General features: G+C 49.8%; 1 protein-coding gene across 6 annotated transcripts in view; it reads left to right on the top strand.

Moving 5' to 3' along the window:
* Positions 1 to 21,966, top strand: part of DAPK2 (death associated protein kinase 2) — a 117,655-nt gene extending 95,689 nt beyond the window's left edge. For 2 of the 6 annotated variants that reach the window (XM_004758732.3, XM_013059537.2), the window contains exons 6-10: positions 1,829 to 1,877; positions 2,668 to 2,694; positions 5,834 to 5,986; positions 7,083 to 7,128; positions 8,627 to 11,506. In XM_004758732.3, coding sequence (XP_004758789.2) covers positions 1,829 to 1,877; positions 2,668 to 2,694; positions 5,834 to 5,986; positions 7,083 to 7,128; positions 8,627 to 9,235 — 884 coding nt within the window. In that variant the 3' untranslated portion in view covers positions 9,236 to 11,506. Of the gene's footprint in view, positions 1 to 1,828; positions 1,878 to 2,667; positions 2,695 to 5,833; positions 5,987 to 7,082; positions 7,129 to 8,626; positions 11,512 to 18,805; positions 18,896 to 18,990; positions 19,075 to 21,752 lie in introns of those variants that run through there. The other 4 variants (XM_013059539.2, XM_013059538.2, XM_045067555.1 and 1 more) reach the window with 4 other exon arrangements.
* Positions 21,967 to 24,607: the final 2,641 nt, after the last annotated feature.

The following is a 24,607-nucleotide window of genomic DNA, read 5'->3' as shown; positions in this document are numbered from 1 at the left end:
GGAAAATTAATTTAAAAAACTATCTAAGAAAAAAAAAAAGAAAGAAGAAGAAAAGCACAGAAGAAAATGGACCAATAAAAGCACACAGAGGGGGGCGCCTGGGTGGCTCAGTGGGTTGGGCCTCTGCCTTCGGCTCAGGTCATGATCCCAGGGGCCTGGGATCTGGGATCGAGTCCCGCATGGGGCTCTCTGCTCAGCGGGGAGCCAGCTTCTCCTCATCTCTCTCTCTGTCTGTCTCTCTGCCTATTTGTGATCTCTCTCTCTGTCAAATAAAGAAATAAAATCTTAAAAAAAAAAAAAAAGCACACAGAGGACAGAAGTGAGTAAGTGAGTGTATATGCATATCAAGCAGACAAGCCTGGAAATTGAGTTGTGTTTCTCAAACTCTCTGTGGTGAAAGACTGAAAAAAAAAAATGTTTTCAATCTGTCCGGGACTGCTTTTTCAGTAAGATACTGGAAAAATAAACCCCTAGAAAAATTATCACAATTTGAATGTCATGGCAACGTCAAGTTTCTCTGTGGGTTTCTAAATGCTTACTCCCAATTTTTGTACCACTGTGTCTGGACCAGTGACTGTCTTCAGACCACACCTTGAATCACTGTCCGAGAGGAAGCCTTTCATGTTTGTGAGGAGACGTGTGCAAAAAGTTCGTAATGGTGTTGTTCTGATGAGAAAAGAAGTGGAAACCATCCAAATGATCACTGAGGAGAAGATGCTATATGTTCGCACAGTGGACTACTACATAGCAGTGAAAAAGAAAGACCACGGATAAGCCCTGAGTGAACGCTAGAAGCATAATGTTAGGTTGGGGGGGGCAGGTGACTACCTCATATCCAGTAAGACATCATTTTTAAGAAGCTAAAAAATAAGCAGAGCCAGAAAAGTGTTTCCTTGTGTCTTGAAGTAGAGTGGTGGGAAGGTGGGCACACCCCATAGATGCTGTGGGTTTGCAATTATTCTAGATGAACAAACATAGCCTTTCCTGCTCTCTCCCTTTTTTTCCATTATGATCAGACAGGCTCAGCCCTTCTCTCTTCTCTAGCTACTCACCTCTTTCTCCTCCATTTCATGGCCAAGCTTTTTTTATGGTGTCATCTACACTCTTATCTCGACATCTACCATCCCGTCACTCTCTAGACACTACTCACTTTCCAAGTGCTTGAGTGTTTGACCTTCGCGCAGCACTCGGCCCTTTTCTGTGGTGGGTAGAATCTTCTTTCCTAGACTCTACACCCACTCCTGGTCACCACATCATCCACGTATCTCCTGTTTTCACCTGTACAATGACTTCAGATTTGATGGCTCTGTCTCCGTCTCCTGTTCCCAGGACATCTTTGTCTGGATGCCCCTTGGGCACCTCAGGCTCATCATCTCATTGGCCCCAGAATGTCTTCAATCTCCTCAGTAGGGCGGTGCCCCTCTTTCAGACCAGACTCAGGGATTTGAGTTCCCTTTCTGCCTTCTTTTCTTCATTATCACCTTCCAGTTCTGACCTGCCTGGTTTCCACCAGAGAGTTCTAAAGCAGGCCGTGTTGCTAGGCCCCATTTCCCCTTCCTGCATCTTCCTCATGCTACCCTGTGCTTCCTCTTCAGGGTGTTCCTCTCCCCCACCATCAAGGCCTCTGTGTAAAAGCTTCCCACCAGAATAACAGGCAACTTCATTTCTCAAGATTCTTAGACCCAGAATTATCTCCATCTGTTGCTCTGATTTTTCCTTAGTGAGGATTCAGGAGGGAGACATTTGTCACCAAACACCCTAAAATTCTCTCTAGCCTTATCTTCTCATCTTCATTCTCCTGCTGATTCTTCAGTCTGGCTTCTTTCAGCTCCAGAAATTGTGAACTACGAGCCACTGGGACTGGAGGCTGACATGTGGTAAGTTGTGCAGGCCACCTCAGCGCCTTAGGGATCCTTTCAAGGTCAGCAAGCCTCAGACCCCAGCTCTGGCCGACATCCCCCTCGACCATGAAAACCCCTTTCTCCACACATTCGGAGCCTCTGGCTGCTCCATGTGGGCTGGACCCAAGGCCCTGGCAGCTGGAGGCAGCCAGGCCCAGCCCTGAGACCACTTAGAACATGGCCGAGGCAGGGACAAGGGGAGAGGCGAGGCTGCAGGTGCAGGCTCAGCCCTGAGGCCCGGCGCCGTCATTATAAAGAAATAGTAACAATAGCTCATTCCGTTAATCAACCAAGTAACTGCCCAGAGCCTTTTAAGCTCTAACCACGGTGTGGGGCCCAGGGGTACTGTAGAGAATTTTCTGCACAGACAGAACTCATTTCACTCAACAGTGCTTGATAGGGGCCGAGTACCTTCATTGCCTGGTTTTCTAAAATCCTCCCAGCAGTTTTGTGAGGTAGTTATTACACTCCTTTTATGAGGAGAAAGAGGCTCAGAGATGATAAGGGACTTGGCCCAGTCACAGCCTGCCAGTGCAGGAGTCTGAACTTGGGTCCTTAGCCTGAATGTCCAGAGCTCAGTGACTCCACACACATCCGAGGCTGCTGCTGAAGAGTAGGACCAAGAGGGCCATGGACTTGAGATGGCATCTTTAGGCCGCTGTGAAAGGGCAGGTGACCATTTCCCCTGGGGACCGTGCAGGGGAGTCCCTTGCTGGGCTGGGGTCAGAGCTGCGTGGCTCTGACTGGCCTGTTCTTTGTTTTGCAGGAGCATAGGCGTCATCACCTACATCCTGTAAGTATCCCTGATGCCGGGACCCCGACCTCACTTGGATCAAGGGGACCCGGGAGGACTCAGAGAGGGGCAGGCAGACAGGCAGACTGAATTTACTGATTTTCCCCATTTACTCATTTACTGTGAGCCAGATGTGTTCGATCCCCACCTCACACCTGGCGGTCTGTGCTCTCAGCTCCGGTTCAGATGCTTGGAGCCAGCGTGGAGGCTGAGCCTTGTCCCTATCCCCACTGCTGCCCGGCATCCCCCGCTCGGCCTCACCCGGGCTGCATGTCCGTGAGAAAGTCAGCTTTCACCCAGAAGCCTTGGCCCAGCCCTCCGGCAGCTATGCCTTCCCTGACCCCTCCGGCAGCTATGCCTTCCCTTTCTCCCCCGTCTCCCCTGCCTTCCCCGGCTCTCATAGCCTCTCTCGTTTCTCCCCAGAGCCTCATTCCCAGCCCCGAAGTATGAAGTTGCTCAAGCAGTCATTTCCTGTGTAGCCCACGTGCAGGGAACCTGCCACTTTCGATCTGTGTGGCCTTGGGCAGATACTTAACCTCTGGGCCTGTTTTCCTCCTCAGGAAAATAGGAATCTCAAACTTCCTGCCCGCGGGTGTGCTGTGCGGGTTAAGGAAGCGGACACGTGCAAACTCCCTGGGCAGCTCTGGCTGATTAGTAGGTCTTCATTACAGCGGGGCTTTCCCACACTTTGCCCCTGACCACGCACCTGGGACGTGCAATTTTTAGGGCACACTGGGTCAGAGTCTAGCAGCTGCCAGAGGTGATGTGGGGGTGTCAGCACCCAGCACCCCAGTCTGCCAGTTCTCTGACTTTTCCAGCAGTCCACAGACTGGGAGCTCTGTACAATGTGGAGGGTCGCGATCCTGGCTGCACATTAGACCTTGTAATACCTACCACTGCCCTCAACCCCCTGCAGAGCTATTACATCAGACTTGCTAGGGATGGGGTCTGGGCATCAGTATTTTTTAATCAGCTTTTTTTTTTTTAAGGTTTATTTATTTCTCTTTAGAGAGAGACAGAGAGAGCACAAGTGGGGTAAGGGGTAGAAGGGGAGGAGAGAGACTCAAGCAGACTCCCAGCTGAGCACAGAGCCCCACACAAGGCTCCATCCAGGACCCTGAGATCATGACCTGAGCCGAAATCCAGAGTCAGACACTTAACGGACTGAGCCACCCAGGGGCCCCTGGGGATCAGTATTTTTGAAAAGTCCCAGAGGAACTGGACACAGAGGAGAACTGGATCCATTGCTCCATGTTTCCAGATTCTGCAATGGCTCTGAAACCTTGATTTTTTTTTTTTTTCAGAACTGTGATTTCCATATTGAAATATTGAGGAATTTGAATGTGTACCAGGCACATAGCCTTCTTGTAGCTCATTTGGGTCCCACACAATTTCTTGTTTCTTGGGTGCCTGCTCCATGGTGGGCTCTGGGCCAGGCAGTCAGGATGCTGCCATGAAGGAGGTCTGCCCTGCTTGCCTGGAGCTCCCCGTGTCGGGAGACACGCCACCAGCTAAGTTGTACTCGGTGGGACCAAAGTCACGCTGGGTGTATGAACACGCCTCTGTGAGACATAGCTGGGAAAGGCACTGGTTTGCAGGGGCTATGGAAGATTTAGCGAGGGAGAGACTGAAATTCATTTGAGCTGGGCTGTACAGAATGAGATTAATTCTCCAGGTGGAAAGGGAGGGAAGGGCTGTCTACTGAGGAAGGAAACAGTGTGCCTGGTAAGTGTGGTGAAGTGTACTGAGAAGGTGGTAGGGACTAACTTCTGATGTCCTTCTCAGGAGTTTAGATGTGATCCTGTAGAAAATGGGGAGTCATAGAAGGTTTTTTGTGTTCAAAGACAGAAATCATGGCCACTGATTCCAGAGTGCTTAGTATGGGCAAGACTGCCTGGAGCATTATCAGCATATTATTTATTCTTTTTGTTTTTTTAAAGATTTTATTTATTTATTTGACAGAGAGAGATCACAAGCAGGCAGAGAGGCAGGCAGAGAGAGAGGAGGAAGCAGGCTCCCTGCCCAGCAGAGAGCCCGATGCGGGGCTCGATCCCGGTACCCCGAGATCATGACCCAAGCTGAAGGCAGCAGCCTAACCCACTGAGCCACCCAGGCGCCCCAGCATATTATTTATTCTTTATAGCAATCGTGTGAGGTGGAGGCTTTTATTTTCTTCATTTTATGGAGAAGGAAACTGCGGCATAGAGAGGTTGTGTAACTTACCTAGGTTCACACAGCTATTGAGTAGGAGCTGAGATTCAAATCCAGGTCTGGAATAGCAAAATTTTCCCAGTGCACCTTGCTGCCCTTGTGCCAAGAAAGTGACAGTGGGGATGGGGATGGCCTTCAGGAGATATTTAGTAGGTAAAACCAACAAGAGTTTGAGGCTGGTTAGATGTGGTGAAGAAAGGGATGGACGGGTCAGAGGTGAGCCCTGTGTTCTAGCTTGGGACATCTGTGGAGTGACATCATTCAACAAGGCAAGGGAGCTCATAAAGGGAGGTTAGGGCATAGTGACAATGACACACCTAGGGAGAGGTATCCCATAAGCTGGAATACGAGTCAGGAAACAGTAGATTTGGGAGTCACTATCTGAATGACACATTCTTGACAAACCCTGCAGAGGAACCTCATATACCCTTCCCGCCCTAATGGCCCATCTGTTTCCACACCTCTCAGGCTTGGCTCAGGATGCCCCCTGAGTCTAGAAGACTTCATCTCCCCTGACTGCTGACAACCTCTTCATTCTTCAAGACACAGCTGATACTAATGTTAGCTCCGCCGTGGAGCCTGCACTGGGTGTCCCCTCTGTCCTGTGCTCCCCCAGACCTTCGTCTGGTCTTCTGTTATATTCTGTTTTATTCTGTTTGAGATTACGAAGGGTTGTCGCTGTGTTTTCTCCCCTCCTCTTCCAAGTTCCTGGGACACAGTTTCTATCACGTACTTACTGGGAGCTCCATGAAGCAGATTGAGCCGGACTCAGTCGAGAAAGCTGCTGACTGGCTGCCCAGAGCGGGCAGCTGATGCCTCCAGCAGCTTCCCATCCCCATGCAATAGTACGAGTCAGGGTACCCTGACTCCCTCGGCCCTGACTCCCTCTACTCACCTACAGTCACACATTCCCTCTCTCTGTATTCAGCCTAAGTGGAGCATCCCCTTTCCTGGGAGACACGAAGCAGGAAACGCTAGCAAATATCACAGCCGTGAGTTATGACTTTGACGAGGAATTCTTCAGCCAGACCAGCGAGCTGGCCAAGGACTTCATTCGGAAGCTTCTGGTTAAAGAGACCCGGTAAGATAAGAGAAAGGCATGGGTTTCTGAGGTACTGACCTTCTCCTGTCCCCTCTCCTGAAGACATGTCAGTCTGTCCCTACTTTGTCATGGGCTGCCATGTTCACCATCATTGTCTAATCTGGACAAGTGCTAAGAAGTGTGGATTAGCTGAGACTTGGCATTCATCTTGCTTGCTCAGGTCTTTCTGCTTTCTTTCCTGCCAAAATACAAATTAGTCTGTGTGTGTGTGTGTGTGTGTGTGTGCGCGCGCGCGCGTGCACGTACACACACGTGTTTGGAAGTGAGCCTGCATTTCTCTAGGGCACATTATGTTTTCCAGTCTGTTCCAAAGGCACCTAGAACTAGGATTTGAAAAAGAAAGTGGTGCCGTGACCGTGTAGTTGTTAGTACTCTGCGTTGTGAAAAAGAAAGTGGCAGAGTTTCTAAACCAATCCAGATGGGAGTTGAGGGGAGAGGCAGACTCAGAGGGGTCAGTAAGTGGAGAAATAGGAGACATGAGAATCCTACCCCTTCTTAGGGCCTAGGGAGAGCCCTGTGGCTACAGAGTCAAAGAAGGAGGTAGGCAGGGAATGGTAAGATGCTGGGTGCCCAGAGCATGGACTAGATGGGACAGGAATGAGATCTACAGATTCTAGAAGGCCATGTCCTCTTGGTCCCACAGACTTCAGAGAGAGCCAGAATGGGGTCCTCAAAAGAGTAGGGTCCTGGTTTCCCCTTCTAATGGCAATGCTAGGTCAGATCCCTACCAGAGCAGGGAAGGGCTGAGAAGGGATCTGGGAAGCAAATAGAATAGCACAGAGGCTATTCTGTGTAGTAGTCTGTGTAGAACTCAGCTCATAAGAGCACTTGTAAGTCTCATAGAGTGTGTTGTTAGGCCCTTTGGGTTTGCAGCCAAAGATGAGGGTTTATGTAATGTCACTCTACGGAGGGGTCTGCCTGGACCACTTTGTCTGGAATGCAGGGAGTTCAGCCAGTTCCCCATCCAGTGGTCAAAGAATGCCACAGGGCAGGTCTGACAAAGAGTGAAGATGGAGACCATTGCTCTCAGCTTCTGTCCCCCTGGATCATCACTGTTTTCTGATCCTCATTACAGGAAACGGCTCACAATCCAAGAGGCTCTCCGACACCCGTGGATCACGGTAAGGGCATGGTGTGGAGTGCCAGTGAGCAGGAGGTCCACAATCCATTGCCAGGGCTGGGTGGGGTGGCCAGATGCAGAGGGCCCACAGGAAGACCTTTGCTAGAAACCCCCACCCTTGGGCATAAATAGATGAAAGCCAGGCAGGGGTGCCAAATGGTCTGGGTTTGCTCAAATAGGTTCATAGGTTTAAGTTTATATTTCACAGGTTCGGGTGACTTATGAAATGAAGCCTTCACAAACCTCCCTTGAAACACTTTATCTTTGGGGCTGTCTTACAAAGTGTATTTTGTCAGAGGACATGTCACTGTCATTCTCAAAGCAGAAATCAAGACTCCCAAGTTGTAGAGAGAAAGCAAAGACAATTAGAAACCTCAATTCTGTAACCAAACCTCTTTCTTTCTGACTTTCGGGGCTCTGACTAAAGGATGACACGCTGACTAGTCAGCCAGCTTTCTCCAGCGCCTTGAAACCTTAGGGGACAGGACTCGAAGATGGCAGCCTAGTGTGGAGGACAGGCAGTCATCCTCAGTGCAAGGCTGTTCCCTCTGGGGAGGTGGGGGCGCGAAGGTGACGCCCCACCTAACCTGTGTTGTAACTGGCCTTCCAGCCACTAGTCTGGGGAGGGTCTTGCAGTAAAATACTAGTTAAAAGCACTTTGCCCAGGAGTGTCTGACTGGCTCAGGTATAGAGCATGTGACTCTTGACCTTGGGTTTGGGAGTTCAAGCCTTGAAGCCCCACATTGGGTATAGAGATTACTTATAAAAACAAACAAACAAACAAACAAAACAAAAAAAAAACCCACTTTGTTGGGGTGCAAATCAGGAGACCAGGATTACAGCCCTACTTCTGCTGACTGATGAGATGCGCACTCCCTGGGCATCATCAGATGTCCCATTCATCTGGATCTCAAGGAGAGGCTAGGATGATCTAAGTGAGCAGACAGGCAAGGATAGGGCCTGTGGAAGATGGAGGTCAGGGAGGGCTGGAATGCTTTGGAGTAGGTTCATCTGCCCATTAAAGGATGGGGAAGGCCAAGGGCCCTCTAGGTTTGGAGTGGGCCCTGAGCCCAGAGTGAGGGAGTTCCTCGGGCTTAGGGTACCAAGTTGCTGAGGCCCAGCATGCCAGCCGGCCCTGAAGGAGAGCAGTCCCTCAACCTCCCTCAGTCAGCCATGGTCTTGTCTGCTCCTGCCTTTGAGCAGATGCCTGCAGAGTTCTGGCTATCGCCTGCTTGTCTGTGTGAGCTCCCTCAATGCTATGCGTGTGGAGACCTTCTCTAATGGCCATAGATCCTTGCCCTCCAGCCCTGAGGTGAGCATGTGGGCAGCATCTTTGTCATCGTCCGTGGGGATGCTCATCGCACTGTGGTCCTCCCTGTGGCCTGATGCATGCAGCAAATGACTACAAGGCTGCTTGTGTGCCTTCTGCCTGCACCTTGAACTGCCCTTTGGATCGGGCATCAACTTAATTCTGGCTGTTCTATCCAAATACCCACTAGTCCAAAGGAGAAGTCAGAGCCCAGGAACAGCAGAAGACAGAGCCCACCCAGCTGAAGACCAAGCGCCTGAGAGAGTACACCCTTAAATGCCACTCGAGCATGCCCCCTAATAACACATACGTCAACTTCGAGCGTTTCGCCCGCGTAGTAGAGGATGTGGCACAGGTCGACCAGGGCTGCCGTACCCTGGCAGGGACCCACAACACCATCCAGGATGACGTGGAGGCCCTAGTCTCCATATATAACGAGAAGGAAGCTTGGTACCGAGAGGAGAGCGAGAATGCCCGGCACGACCTCTCCCAGCTCAAGTATGAGTTCCGCAAAGTGGAGTCCTTGAAGAAGCTCCTTCGAGAAGACCTCCAGGCCACAGGAGCGGGCCTCGGAAGCATGGCCAGGAAATTGGACCATCTGCAGACACAGTTTGAAGCTTTAAGGCAGGAGCTCTCAGCAGACCTACAGTGGATCCAGGAACTGGCAGGCAGCTTCCAGCTGGAGGATAGGAACACAGATGGCCTGGGCTCCATGTTCCACAGGGATGCTAGGGAGTCCCTAGTGGAGCTGCTTGACAGATCAGCCGGCAAGGAAGCCTTGGCCGGCTTGAAGTCCTGAGTACCAGAATCTAGTCCGTGATGCATCCCAAAGGATTTGCAGAAGCATGCTTCTGAGCACCCTGCCAGGATGTCAGCTAGAATTAGCCCACGGGGTGTGTGTCTGTAGCAGAGCCTTCCACCCCCTTCACAGGATCCAGAACCAGGAAGGTGCTAGCTAGTTATTCCTTCTGCACCTCCTCTCACCAGCCTGGATTTCTGGGAGGGTGGCTGGCAGAGGCCAGGCTGTTGAAACAATTGCGAGTCAATACCCCTCCACAACGGAGGGAGGGTGGCTGGCCCTAGGGGGATGCTCGAGAATTGATCTGTGATCTTGGATTCATTCGCATCTCACTTCCCACCTCTGTGCCATAGGGACTGCAGACCTTGAGGAGTCTTTGCCTTAATTTAGGAATAACAATAAGCCAGTGTGCTGCTTTCCTGCTATGTAAGGAGGGATTTAAAATGCATGGAGAAAATATTACCTTTTACTGGCACTGACTTTTCACTTAGGAACACTTATGTCTTTGATGTTTAAAAGAACTCTGTGAACAGGAAGGTGGGTGGTATTAGTATTGTTGTTACTACTGTTTCCACATAACTGTTGAGGAAATTGATACAGAGAGGGAAAGTGACATCCTCAAGATCTTTCGTAGCTGGTTGATACAGATGAAGTCTATGGGAAGCAGTAGTGAGACTTTGCTCTAAGTGTCCACCTTCACAGTAATGTTCAGCTCCAGAGGTAAAGTTAACAACTTCATCTAGTTTATGTATTCTGCCAGGTAGAGTAGAATGGCCCATAGCTTTAGATTATTGTCGCAAGAAGGGGTCCTGAAGGGTGCTGTTCGCTGTTCCTATCCAGCCCTGTCCCTGTCTGCAGATCAGTGTGCCAAGCAGGAGGCAAGGGGCAGGATCTCCCCCTTCCCCTCCCTTTATCCCTTCTGGCCAAAGGTCCCAACCTTGTTTTAGGAATGAAGACCAAAAGGAATCGACAAGAAGGTCCCTTTTCTTATGTACTTAGGGCATTGGAGCCCTGAAAGGGCTGAGAAACTCTATATGAGAGTTTAAGATTGGGAAGCACAAGCTCAGGGGTCCCCCCTTGACCCCAGGCTTTGAGCACCCCTCCCTGAGGACTGTGTGAGGTCATCTTCCTGGAGGAGCCAGTCAGCCAGCTCATATGGACAGAGTGTTGGTGAAGTGTGGGCCCAGCACTGGGCTAGAAGCTTGGGGGTGAGGGACCAGATGGTATCATTTCAAAATGACTTTACAGACTCACAAAACACCCTTATCAGATAGGCAGGATAAGTGTTATTCCCAATTTGGAGATATGGAAACAGAGAGATTGACTTGCCCAAGGCCACAATCAGTGGGAACCGCCCCTGACTCCAGGAGTTTACTCTCTGCTTCCGTAGCAGAGATGCCCAGGGTCACCCAACCATCTATTGACAAATAATGTTTGAGCACATGCCAACTGCCAGGCACTCGGTTGGCACTGGAGTTACAGTGTTGAGTAAAAACAGGCTCATCTCCTGCCTTCATGGAGTTCACAGTCAGGTAAAGGATTCCCACATTAATCAAGAACATTCTACAAGTGCAAGAGTGCATGTGGAACACATGCTATGAAAGAAATGTGTGTAGCCAGTAGTGGGGTTTGATCTAGTCGGGGAAGGCCTCCCTGAGGTAGTGATGCTGGAGGCGAGGTTTGGGGAGCAAAACAGGGAGAAAGAAGTGTTCCTGACAACAGAGCTGTCAGGGCCAGGGCTTGGTGGTGGAGAGGGCATGGAAGCTGGAAGGGAGAGGGTAAGGGTAGGTGGTGTAGATGTGGCTGGAGAGAAGGCATGACCAGTGGTACTTGGCCAAATTTAAGAGCTCTGCCTTCATCCCAAGAGTCTTGGGGAGCCATGATGGATGCCAGGCTAGTGAACACCTGCAGAGCTGGGTGGGGGAGGGGATGGCCAATGAGTGACACAGAGGGCAAGTGGTTTGGGGCGAGACATGAGAACCTACATGCAAACCTACCTCTGTTTCCATTATCATGCTAGATCATTTCAAATATCACATATAATATTTGTCACAGAAACAATTTCCATCAAATGTAAGAAACCATATTTTCGTTAAATATACAATGCATTGTTATTTTACATACCAAAAATAAGAGTAAAAAGCCAGGTGTGATAGGAGACCGCCTCACCTCCCCACCAAAGCCGGGACACCCTCCCTGAGAGGGCAAGCAGAAATAAAGCCATCATGCAAAAAGGAAAAGCAAGGAAATGCGTGTTTCATCCTTTTTTTTTTTTTTAAGATTTTTTAAAATTTATTTATTTGACAGACAGAGATTGCAAGTAGGCAGAGAGATAGGCAGAGAGAGAGGAGTCAGCAGGCTCCCTGCTGAGCAGAGAGCCTGATGCTGGGCTTGATCCTAGGATCCTGAGATTATGACCTGAGCCAAAGGCAGAGGCTTTAACCCACTGAGCCACCCAGGCACCCCTGTGTGTTTCATCTTAATGCTAGAGAAGAGGAGCCCAGGTGGGTGGTCCTCACGTACGTGTACTTTCTGTATTTTCCCAATCAGTGTGATCTGAATGTTCCTCAAGCAGAGAATCTGATGTCACATGGTCTGAGGTTGGGGGCCCCCTGAGGTCTGGCAGAAGCGGTGTGGTTATCTCCTGGAACAGCTGCCTTCACTTTGGACCGACAGTAATGATATGATGCCATTGGTTCGAAGAGAAATCCTGATTTCGGAGACACAAAAGTGTTTATTTGGAATCAGTGGAAGATAGCAAAGCCCCATTTCCTGTGCCTTGCCTGGGAGACTGGGTACAAGTGACCTGTCTCCAGTCTCTCCAAGAACTTATTTGCCCTGTCTTGAGATGTAATGCACTCATTTGCCATAAGATAAGACACTGCAACTATAAAAAGGTCCCTTTGGCCGTGTCAATAGAACTTGACCTCATACAACCAGATTTGCTAAGGAAAGGAAGTTCCTAGTTGAGTAACTCAGGTTAAACTTCCTTGTGAAGGTCGACATAAAATGCACTGAAGGAGTAAGGTGTTGATGCTGATTTGAATGAAGAAGACTGGGAACAGGCAGGGAAAAGTGGTTAGTCCAGAATCGTGGCATCGGCCACTCACTGCTCGTGCTGGGAGGTACTGAGCGGCCAACCACCAGACATCCCCATTTCACAGCATTTGACAGGACAAGACCTGGCTGGAGTCAGCCAGCTGGTCATCCGCAGAGCTGGAGTCAGAACTAGAAGTGGTTTTCCTCACAGTCGTGGAATTGTCTTCTCTCGGTTCATGTCTGGTCATTGGTAGCTATTTATTATTTAGATGTTTTATAAGCAGACCCTTCTCTGTGACTAAGAGCTTGTGAACACAAATCGAAATGACCTGAGAAATGCCCCCAAGTCTTTCAGGGAAATGAGAGGGGACTGTGACCTTCCTCTCTCACCTGGCCAGTCTGACTCCCATCGCCCTTTGGCATCAGAACTTGATGCCAAGGGGAGAGGCCAAGGAGCATGGTGGAACGCCCAGCCAGAGGAGTCCCGGGGTTCCCTGCCACCTGGGCATAGCTGGCATTTTAACAGTGGAGTCAAGGGCAGGACAGGGCTGACGGTGGCTGGATGGGGTGTTGGGAAAGGAATGTTTCACTAGTACATAGAGGGAGGCGGGCCTGGGGAGCACTGCTAGGCCATTATCAGCCGTGAAGGAGGAGTTTTCATTCACCAGGTATTGAGCGGTTGTGCAAAGGCCACGTGGGCTATTGGGGAGTGGAGGCTGACATCTTCCAGATTACGGACTCCCAAGGAAGCTGGAAAGTCGGCACCTGGGGAAGGCAGGAGCCTGTGCCCCCGGGCTGAGGCCAATGTGCATGGCATGTGATAGCTCAGCTTTGCATTGGAAAAGGTGGAGATAGCATGGCAACCGGTGAGACTGCAGCAGCAGGAGGTGGCAGTGAAGTGATAATGACAGGAGAAGCTGGTCTCCCCCACGAGCCCTCTCCCCGTACTGCCCAGCCTCCCCTACATGTGATTATGAAGACAGTAGCCCCCCACCTCACTCTGGTACACAGTATAGCTGGCCCGTGTGGGAGGTAGCTGTGTGCCTGCTTCCAACCCCACTGTCTGTCTCTGGAAATGTCTGTGGCCTTTTCTCCTTTGTCTGCGAAACTCTTGGCCCGTGGAGAAGATTCTTTGCCCTGTAGAGGAGACCTAGCAGTGGGCATATTTGAGGAACAGAAGGAACCAGTTCATTGGGACAAAAACTGATTGTGCTCTGGCTCTGGAAGGAGGTGACAGATAAGGACAAGACAACCCCTGAATAAAGCACTCAGTCTGGGACAGATGGGAACCATGGTACCACCCCCCCACACACACACACCCCGAGCTGGGAGACGGGAAGGGCCATGCTGAGTCATAAATAGAGGTACCCAGTATTCCAGAAAATGGTAGAGATGAATTTGGACTGAGAAAGGGTCAGAGGGGCAGCAGGGGACAGAAGTGTTCTCAGGGAGGGACCCCACCCCCTCAACACCTCCTTCCCAAGCTATAGCCTGAGATGATGCCATGTAGGATTGGGGGGGCGGGGATGGGCATGAGCTCAGATTGGGGTCAGGAGCCTGGACCTGTAAAATGGAGAAAAAAGAGGAGATTTACAGAGATTTAACAGAGGGGCTGTTTTCATTTTGAACTTTTTGTTATGGGAAATTTTCACAAATCTCCAGAATGGCACAGTGAATTCCAGATACCTCTTGCCCAGCTGCAGCAGTGAGCTAGTCACGGCCAGGGATCTCCCCTCTGTTTCTCTGCTGCACTCTGCTGTTTCTGCACTATCTGAAAGCAAACTTTAGACTTATTTATTTCACTCATCTTCAGCATGAATTTCTAAGCACTTTCTTTTTAATGCTACTCTTGTACCGTTATCACACCTGACAAAAGCAAGAATCATTCCTCGATATCGTGCGAATAGATATTTTATACTCCCATGTCCCCACTTTTCTCCAGGCTGTCCTGTTGCAGTGCATGGTTTGTTCAAATTGGGATCTCAACACAGTCCATGTGTAGCATTTGGCTGTGACATCTCTCAGGTCTCCTGTCTTCTCTAAGAGTACAGGGGGGAGAGCTTTGGAAGCGTTTCCTGGGGACCAAAAATTGCTCAGAAAACTGAAGGTCCTAGAAAGAGGATTAAAAGTACAGAGACCTAACTCAGAGAAGTGAGACCAGGTCAGGCAAGGAAAGGGGGCATTCCTACTGCTTTTCATTGGCTTCTTCAGTACAGGATGGCCTTTGGAGACACAGTCTCTCCCCATCCATGCATTAGGAGGCAGACACTCAGGCTCTCAGAAGCTTCACCTTCTTCTTTCCTGGGAAGACTGGGAGGTGAGAACCAGTAGGGCCCAGGCTCTAGCACCCAAAAGGGAGAGTTGGAGGTGCCACCTATAGAGAGACTGGATTCGGGGAGATTGGTGGGGTTGGAGACAGACAGACCTAGGCTGGAAAGGGAAGTGGGTGCTCAGGTGTCCTTGACTTTCTGTGGAGGATGGAGCTGGAGAAACGGCACAGATGGAGGTTTGAGAAGTTGCAGTCTGTCTGCAGTTTCTAGAGGAGGCCTTATACTGAGAGAAAATCTGGAGTGTCTCTTCTTATAAAGAGAGTTCCTTTTATGTGCCTGGGGGATAGTTGCTATATCATCTCTCTGCTCTGTGGACATTGGTCCTGACCCTGCTGGACTTTTCCAAGGCCATTTGCGTCTCCATAAATAAAACCTGACTTCAGCCACAGTGTTCTCTCCTCTTGCTTCCTTTCCCGACATTTTTCCGAGACACTAAACATACTCCTAGGAGTCTGGTCAGAATTGCCCATGCTCTAGCCAAAGGACCTGAGTGTGTAGTGTGTGTTCGCAGGGAGGGAAGGGCCAGGAGAAGCCAAACACAGCCCCATCCCCCCAACACCCCTCACTGAATCAGAAGTGCCACATTCCTTCCGGGAACAGATTTCACTGCAGAATTTATGCCTCTGACTTTAAAAGATTCGATGGTAGTGTCAGCATGTGATGAGCCTCTTAGCAACCAAGGAAACCCCTTGATCAGGAAAGGCCAGCCTGACAGATTTATGCCTGGCTGGCCCTCTTCTCAGAGTTCGTGCTGTTTGTGTAGCACATAGACTGGGCCCTAGAAGCAATTGCATCACCTTCTATTAATGGCCCCTGGGAGTGGTCACCCCACCCCATATTTTAGTTGGGCCCCTCTGCTCCATGGCTGGCACTGCTGGACCAGTTGGAAGATAGGATGCCTATTAAAGGGATTCCCCCAACTATATGTTGACCTTCCAGCCATGGGGTTTGGGCATTTCTATTCTGACAAGAGTGCTGATCAGGAAGTAGATAAGAAGAGGTCCCTTCCCTCCCAGAGTCTGCTGATCCCTCATCAGACTCTCCAAGTAAAGTACAAGGGTTCCCGGCAGGCCTGAGGCTCAAAAGTGAATGCAGACATTAGTGAAGTTAGGGGTGGAAATGTTCTGTGGGTTGGGGAGGCAGGAAATCACTCTGGAAAGGAGATACTTGTTGCTGGGAGGTGCAGGAGAGAGAGAGAGAGTAACAACAAAAAAAAATAAGTACAGAATAAAATGTCAGGTAGTAGGGTGACCTGTTATGAAGAAGTAGGGTGTGGGCACAGTGCATTGTATGGGGCAGTTGGGATGCTGTTTGATACAGAGTAGTCAAGGAAGGCTTCCTGAGGAAGTGACATTTGAGCAAAGACTGAACAAAGTGACAAAGTGAATGTATGAAGGAGCAAGGGCAAAGACCCTGAGATTTTGGGTTCCTGAGCCAGCAAGTGGACTGGAGGAGCCATAGCAAGAGAAAGGAGAAGGGGAGGAAATCAGGTTGGAGAAGGACCCAGATGGTACAGGCCTTGGGGATCTTGGTGAGCTTGTTGGTTTCCATCAAGAGAGCAGGGAAGAAGCTACTGGAAGGCTTTGATAAGGGGAAAAGTCAGGCTCTGCCCTCAGGTGAGACCTAGACCCAGGACTGGGCTTGCCGGTGCAGCACAGGAGGTGAGAGGCAATTAAGGAAAGAGCTAGGGGAGATCAGCCGCATGGTCCCTTCCGTGGCCTCATCCTCTTCTCATCTCTTCCCTCTCCATCTTCCTCCTGCCCCTCCCCTCATTCCTCCTCACTCTTTGGCCCAAAGAGTGTTTTAATTCGGGAGAGTGAACAGCCCCTGGCTTTCTCATCCCCGCTCCAATGTCAAGGGCATGCACACTTTCCTCCCTGCTCCCTGACCCCCACAGAGCTGTGCTGACTCCCAGGCAGAGCCCTGGGGAGCCATGGTGTCATGGCTGCTGATCCAGGCGCCTGCACCTGTCATTGGCAGCAGTGAGCGGGTGTCAGGTGTCTCTTCAGCAACTCGGGGAAACTAAGGATACAGCTGTTGAGCACCTACCGGTGTATGCTCAGGGTGGGGAGGAGGTGGGGCAGAGGACACTGATAAAACCATGAAGAAAATTCTTTCTGTGCCCTCCAGTTGTTTTTCACTAGGGAGACGGCCCCACTGCAGAGCTGGCCAAGGTTGGGGAGAAATACTGAGGGAGCCCAACTGTGTTTCGGTTATGGCGGGGAGGGAGGCATTGCTTTTCGGAAGCTGTGTTGGGGAATGGACATGTTTGAACTGGGCTTTGAAACACCTGGGGGCTTTCCAAGGGCAGGATTGGGTGGACATGGAAAGTGCGCCTCCTGCTGGATTTTAGGTCCCCAGCTGTGTGGGGACCTAATGCGTCGGCTCCCCCAGTGCGGATGGCCATGATGAGAAATCAAGAATGGAGGAGTGCTCCATTATGGATGAGAGACAAGACCAGCACTCAGGAACCCGCGAGCTGCGACACTCAGCATTCTCTGGGAAGCCACATGAGGCATTGCTGTGAGGAGGCTGTCAGAGCAGAGAGAAAAATCCGCAGGGGATGGGCCCCTATGGATCACCTCCAGCAGTTCATTTCCTTGGGGTCACAGAGTTCTCCGAGAATGGATGAATTCTATCCGCTCTCCTCGGAAGAACTGCCTGCCTGTACACACCCATTAAATTAAATTTTTTATTGAGATACAATTCACATACCCTAAAATTCCCCATTTAAAACAATACAATTCAGTAGTCTTTAGTATCTTCACAAGATTGTGCAAAAATCACCACCATCCAACTCCAGGACATTTTGTCACAACAAAAAGAAACCTCATACCCCCTCAGAATCCTCTTCCAGCAACCCTTCTTTCCAACCCTGGCCACTACCAATCTCATTTCTGTCTCTATCAATTTGCCTATTCTGGACATTTTATGAAAATAGAATCATACAATATGTGTGGCCTTTTGTGTCTTGCTTCCTTCCCTCAACATAATATTTTCAAGATTCGTCCACATTGAAGCATCTGTCAGAACAGTGGACCCAGGTTTGAACTGCAGGGGTCCACATTATTTTTCCAAACAGTACAGCACTGTAAAGTATTTTCTCATCCTTATAATTTTCTCAAGCTTGCTTTATTTTAAGAATACAGTACATAAAACATATAACATACAAAACATGTCAGTCAACTGTTATGTTATCAGGGAGGTTTCTGGTCAACAAGAGGCTATTAGTGGATAAGTTTTGGGGGAGTCAAAAGTTATATGTGGGTTTTTGACTGTCTTAGGGTTCAGTGCCCTAACCCCTGCATTGTTGTCAACTATATTATGAATAATATTTCTGCATTATGTTCCATTGTATGGAATTTTGTTCACTCATCGGGTGGTGCACATTTCAGTTGTGTCTACTTTTTGGCTATTATGAATAATGCTGCCCCCAAGATTCATGTATAAGTTTACACACTAAAATTTGCAGACCATTTTGGGAGGCTCATAGAACCTCTGAAAGCTGTCTTTTGATCTAGGAAAACCTTGTTTTACAGGAAGGGAGGAATTCAAGGGGGAATGGACTCATCAAATTGTGCACATTAAATATGTCCAATTTTTTTAATATGTCATCTCTACCTTAATAAAGCTACTATCTCCATAATACAGATGAGAAAACTGAGGCTTAGCAAAGCCAGGCCAGGGTTGTTGAAGTCAGGATGTAAGCTGAGCTTTAACGGCCAAGCTGTGAAAGGCAACTCTACATCCCATTTCCTCTCCCCTGCCACCCAAGCCCCTGTTTCCTTCAGTTTACTTGTGAACAGAGTCCTGATGTCCTATTTGCCCTCTATTTTACTAAGCCCAGTGGCAGCCCAGTGCACAGTGGGCATCCTAGACTGCTGTCCGATGACCCTTCCCCAAAGTGAGCAATGCCTGAAGGCCCTGCCTCCCGTTCTTCCGCTCTGGGGGGACGCGGCTCCTGCCCAGCCAGAGTGTGTGTTGGCTGTGTTATAATATAGCTCAGGGGCCCCAGGGGCATCTCCGGAACAGCTGAGACCTCTGCAACCTTTGGCCTCAATGCGATGTCCCCCTGCATGCCCTGCCCTAGGGGGAGGTGGCAGAGTCAGGCTAAGGATGCTATGTGGCTGGGGGTTTGGAGAGTGGGGTGGCTGCCAACCCAAGCCCAACATCAGCCACCAAACTCTGCTTTGTCTCCCAGCCGGTGGACAACCAGCAAGCCCTGGTCCGCAGGGAGTCTGTGGTCAACCTGGAGAACTTCAAGAAGCAGTATGTCCGCAGGCGATGGAAGGTGTGTCAGGGTTAAGGGGTGGGGAGCAGGGGACCCCGGCGGGTCTCTGTGCACAGTCTCAACTGGCAGTCCCTCTCTCCTCCTCTCTCCCTCAGCTCTCCTTCAGCATCGTCTCCTTGTGCAACCATCTCTCCCGCTCCCTGATGAAGAAGGTGCACCTGCAGCCAGATGAGGATCTGGTAGGGAAATGCAGAGTTCTCTTGTTGGGCAGGGTGGCCTGGAGCTCAGGGGTGGAAGGGATCAGGTGGGTGCTAACTATTTCCCACCGGTTCCGCTCGTCCGGTCCTCCTCTGCACTGTGCGATTGGCGGAGGCTGCATGTTCAGGGGGACTTCTGGGGCAATCCTGGGAGGGGAGCACTCTAAGGGGGCAGCATGGGCTTCTGGAGGATCTTGAATCTTTGCCTAGTGGACCGTCAAAGGGACTTTACTGCCCCAGTCTTTCCCTGAGGACTTGTGGCCTGCTGGAGACCTTGAGGGCTCTGAATAACGCAACTACCAGAGTCAACCCAAAATATATTCCTCACAATCCAAAGATCTGTTGTAGAATGGAAGCTTAATATTTGTCTTTCAATTTGTCCATTTCTGTTTTGCTTTAGATTGCCATCAATAATAACAACAACAATATTTAGATGATATTTGACTAGCTTGTAACTATTCATGTACATTTAAAATGAACTTACTCTGATCAGAAGCATGGCCTCTGGAACTAGACTTTCAGAATTCATATTGGCCATTTATTAGCTGTGTGACCTTGCGGAAATGACTTAACCTCTCTGTGCCAAAATGCTATCCTGTGTAAAATGGGGTTAACAACAGTTCCTACCTCGTAGAGTAGTCACGAGGTCTAAATGAGGACCTATCCTTAGAGCCTGGCATTAGAAGTGCTCAGTGTGTATTCACAGTTGTGATTGTGTAAAATCTCCCCGTAGTCTAACATACAGTGCCAAGTGCTTTTGAATGCAGTTAGTGTTTCGGCCATAGAGGTCCCCGGGACGGATGCTCCTTGTTGCTCATCAAAGTGGGGAGACCCCAGAAGTGTCTGGGATGGCACAGGAAGGGCAGCTGCCTAAGACGGATGGGTCCGTCAGCCCTGAACAGTCCCAGGACATGCAGTGCTCGGGCTGCATCCCGGGACCTCCCTCTGCGCCAGGTCCTGGGGTCCACTTTCATTAGCCAAAGCTCTTGTTGGTTCTTACCCTTGATTTGAGGATTTGTGGCACAAGAGGCCCCAAGCAACTGTGTGGCTTTGGCAAAGCCGTGTCCCTTCTCTGATGGCTCTCCTCACCTGTTGTTCAAGGGGACTGGACTTTCCCTCTGAAAACCCCTGTTAATGACAGGCAGACTTTCCCTCAGCTTACTTTTTCATTGTTTGGCTCTGACTCATGCTTAAAAATTGCTATTCAGCAGAGCTTGAGTTATTTTTATTGTTATAGCCAGGCTTGGTCCAGGATGTACTTGGCTAAAGTTAATCTTGACCTTGGATTTCCAACTGGCTTAGGCCAGGAGAAGGAGAGAGAGAGAGAGAAAGCTCCAGGAAGGCACATGGCAAGTGAGTTGCTCTGATATGATGGAGGCCATGGGAAGACAGGACCAGAGAATCGTTGAAAGAATGTAAATTTCTTTCTTAATTTTTAAAAAAGATTTTATTTATTTGTTTGACAGAGAGAGATACAGCAGGAGAGGGAACACAGCAGAGGGAGTGGGAGAGGGAGAAGCAGGCTTCCCGTGGATCAGGGAGCCAGATGTAGGGCTCGATCCCAGGACTTCGGGATCATAACCTAGCCAAAGGCAGATGCTTAACGACTGAGCCACCCAGGCACCCCTGTAAATTTCTTTCTTAATGTTTGTCCTTGTGCACACATTTTTGAATATAGCCTTTTTTTACTTAAACAGTCAGTGCCATCAGCTCAATGCCTCATTCTACAAGTGGAAAAGGAAGGCTTGGGTCCTAGACATCTATTACATAGTTTTCTCAGAGGAAATTTCCTTTAAATAATGATGATAATGGTAAGTTCTTTTGTTCAGTCACCCTTAAAATTGAACATCTAACAACCGAGTATTTATGAGACACTGAAGTCTTTCTGGATTAGTACCTCTCTTAATAAATTTTAGTAATTTGTTTAGACTGGGGTCTCATGTGTGGCTCAGGTCCTGCATCAGGCTTCTTGCTCAGCAGGGAGCCTGCTTCTTCCTCTACCTGCTACTCCCCCTGCTTGTGTGCTCTCTCTCTGACCAATAAATAAATAAAATCTTCAAAAATTTTTTGATTAGACTGATATGACCTGAATAAAAAAGGCACTGTGATCTCTAGGATGGCTGCCTTGACTCTGGTTCAGCCATGGAATACACTTTACTCTTTTTCCCCTTTCATAAAGATGGAGCACAAAAGCCAGAAGAGCAGCCCGAGCCAGTCAGAGCAGAGTGGGTGTGGGGCAGCGGCCCATCAGAGCTTGGGGAGGTCCCTGTGGCTCACCCCTGCCCCCCATTCTCTCCAGGCTGAGTTTGGGAGACCTGTCAACTGTTACGTGGCAGCTACAACAAACACCAGATATTATCTTGATTGTTGTTATGATTTGGGTTCTCCTGGTGCCTGGTTTCTCTTAGACGTGCTGCCTGCTTTCCTTCCTCCTGGGAAGGAGGCCTCCAGGCAATTGGTCTGGCCCCATTTCAAGTCCCTCCCCACCCCCACCCCATCCCTCTCAAGACTCCAGACAGAGCAACAGCCTTCACCTCAATATCCACCTCCCTGGTTTATAGGACCCTGGCCCAGGTGTGTCAGCCGGGCTGCCCAGCACAACCCTGTCCCTAGCCTCTCATGACCCCCTTGCCCTGGGCCTCTTTTTTTTCTTTTTCCAGAGGAATTGTGAGAGTGACACAGAGGAGGACATCGCCAAGAGGAAAGCGCTCCACTCCCGGAGGAGGAGCAGTACCTCCTAGCTGGCCCGGCTCTCTCTGCGCAGACTCTGGGTCCCCTCTCGTTACCAGTGCCCAGGCATTCTGTATCCCTGAACACTTTGCAAGACAGATGGGCCTGCGGAATTCAGAAGACTTTAGGGAGGAGCAAGGAGCCCCTGGGAGCAGTGGCTGTCTCCTAAGGAGGAGGCCCCAACGTCCCCAAGCTCTTATTCTCCATAAAACAGGCTTTCACCTGTCTTCCAACCTCAGAACCTGGGATGAGGTGTGGACTTGAGGAAACAATGTCAATGAACATCATCACCAGGGGGGAAAGGTCAGACTCCGGCAGGTTTCCTCACAGGATGAGGGAGTTCAGAACTAGCCTGGTCAAAAATTACACCAGAAAGACAGAGGCCTCCCCTGTGGGAACAAGACAAGTGAGAAGAGTGAATCTTAGGGTGTGAGGGACCAATCCCGTGACGTCCCAGAACCCACAAGGAGTCCGTATGTTGGGCTGACCAACATATTAGACCTTCTAAAGCAGCCCACTGTATTATAATTTTTTTCACTTTTATTAAACTTCTGATTTGCCTGATGCTTGGCTTCTTTTAGGGCTATCCCCATCTGGTTTCCTTTAGCTCAGGTGCCTGACTCTAGGGGAGCACCCAGGGTTGGGGTGCTGAGGGGACGGTGCCTCAGAAGGCCACAGTGAACCATTCCCTCTGGATCATAGGGCACCTGCCTTCTACACCCTTCCCTAAAGATTTTCCACCCCTTTCCCCCAATCATCACAGACACAGCATATAAGGCCTGTACCCCCTCCACCACTACTACCATCGCCCCTGTGGGTAGGGGCTCCGTTGTGTCTTCTAATCCCCAGTACCACAGAATATGACTATATATGGAGATAGGGTCTTTAAAGGGTAATTAAATTAAAATGAAGTCATTGGGGTGGCCCCCAATCCAACTTGCTGGTCTCCTTATAAGACAAGGAGATAGGACATCTAAGAAGATAGAGAGAAGACAGAGAGAAGATAGCCATCTACAAGGTAAGTAGAGAGGCCAACACCTCGGACTAATGGCCTCAAGAGCTGTGAGAAAATAAATTCCTGTTGTTTGAGCCACCCATCTGTACTACTTTGTTAGGGCAGCCCTAGAAATTAAGTACACCTGCCAACTATAGCCAAGATGGGGAAGGGGAATTTTTTTTTTTAAAGATATAATTTATTTATTTGAGATAAGAGAGAGAACACAAGTTGGGGGGCGGGGAACAGAGAGAGAGGGAGAAGCAGACTCCCCATTGAGCAGGAAGCTCAACATGGGGCTGGATTCCAGGACCCTGAGATCATGACCTGAGCTGAAGGCAGACGTTTAACCAACTGAGCCACCCAGGTGCCCAGGGCAGGGGACTTTTTTTGAAAGATGTGGATGGAGAAGGGCAAAGAAGGACCCACAGGGAGAAAGGAGAGGGGAAAGAGATGGGTTACCTGGATCCTGGAAGTAAGGGAACCTTAATGTCGTAGAAATCTGGGCCCTGCTTTCCAGGCCAAAAGAATGGTGACACTGACCAGAAGCCCGAGAGAAGGGCCTTAGAAGCCAGAGATCAGGGTGAAGCATTGAGACTGAGAAAGTATGTGGGAAGAGGTGGGAAGAAAGGGGAAGTTTTGGGAGGTGAGTGAAGGGGGAAAGTGAGACAGGAAGAAGAGAGGGCGAAAGGAAAAAGGGCCAAAAAGAAAAGGTCCGGAAGAAAGGCTGAGTCAGCAGCAGGTTTGAAGCACATTCTGCAAGGGAGTGGGCCACACTGCCTTCAGTCTGTGCGTGCATCCAGAGCAAAATGGCTCCAGGGGAATGGAAAGGCAGCCCAGTTTCAGAGAACCTTCCAGGAGTAAGGGAATGGAGCTGTCAGTGTGTTGAGGAAGCTCTGCTGCTGGCCTGTGGTTCCTGGGTGTCCCCCATTCTCGGGTGGAACCAGTTCTGTGCCTCACTGCAGCTTCTGGAGGACAGCTGAGGCTGGGAACCAGGTCCAGGGCCCTAGGGCCTGTGATGGGCTGTGGCAGGGCACATCTGTCAGTGGAGAATGTTCCGGAACAGGGTCTTGGTGGGAGGTCCTAGGAAGTAATGTGTGGTAGAGGGTAGGGGACTGACCTCTTGCTGGGAAGCAGAGCAGTGACCAGCGTTGACAAACCTAGCCATGAGTTTCCAACCATGAGCACAGAGTTAAACTTTTGGGGTTTGTGTGGCCCAGCTGCTACATTTAACTGAAGAGGAAACCAAAGCCTGGAGAGAGGAAGTAACTGGTTCTGTGTCACACAGCACATTTGTGAAAATGTCTGATGAAAGCCAAGACTTCCTGACTCTTAGCACAGTGCTCCTTTCTTCAGTCCAGTGAACTGTGTACACCCTTAAGAGGATGGACCTTTCACTTTGCCTCATTTTAAACACGTTCTCGTCAGTCCTTTACTGCGCCCTGCTTTTTGTACTTCATTCCTGGAAATGGATGACATTGTCACACATGCTTCTATCTTTTCAGAATAAAGGACACTGCTGCTAAGTGGGGACATCAGTCCATCTCCATGGGTTGTGAGTCAGTCAGGGAACTAGTATGTGCTTGGCAGTGTTCTAGATGCTGGGGTTGGAAGAGTGAACAGGACAGACATGTCACCTGCCCTGAAGGGGTCCACAATCCAGGACTCCCACCTGCCCACCGACGGTTCCTCCTAGGCTTCTTCTCAATCAAGCCCTGCTCCCCGAGTCCCCTCAGTCCAGCTCTCTGGTGTTTGATGGCCCCTACTAGGTTTCCTAAATCCCTTGGGAAG

The sequence above is a fragment of the Mustela putorius genome, unplaced genomic scaffold, assembly GCF_011764305.1.
Source record: "Mustela putorius furo isolate JIRA1106 unplaced genomic scaffold, ASM1176430v1.1 tig00003896_pilon_pilon_pilon, whole genome shotgun sequence".
Lineage (NCBI taxonomy): Eukaryota > Metazoa > Chordata > Mammalia > Carnivora > Mustelidae > Mustela > Mustela putorius.
Note: the sequence above shows the minus strand (reverse complement) of the source record. Positions and strands in the feature narration are given on the sequence as shown.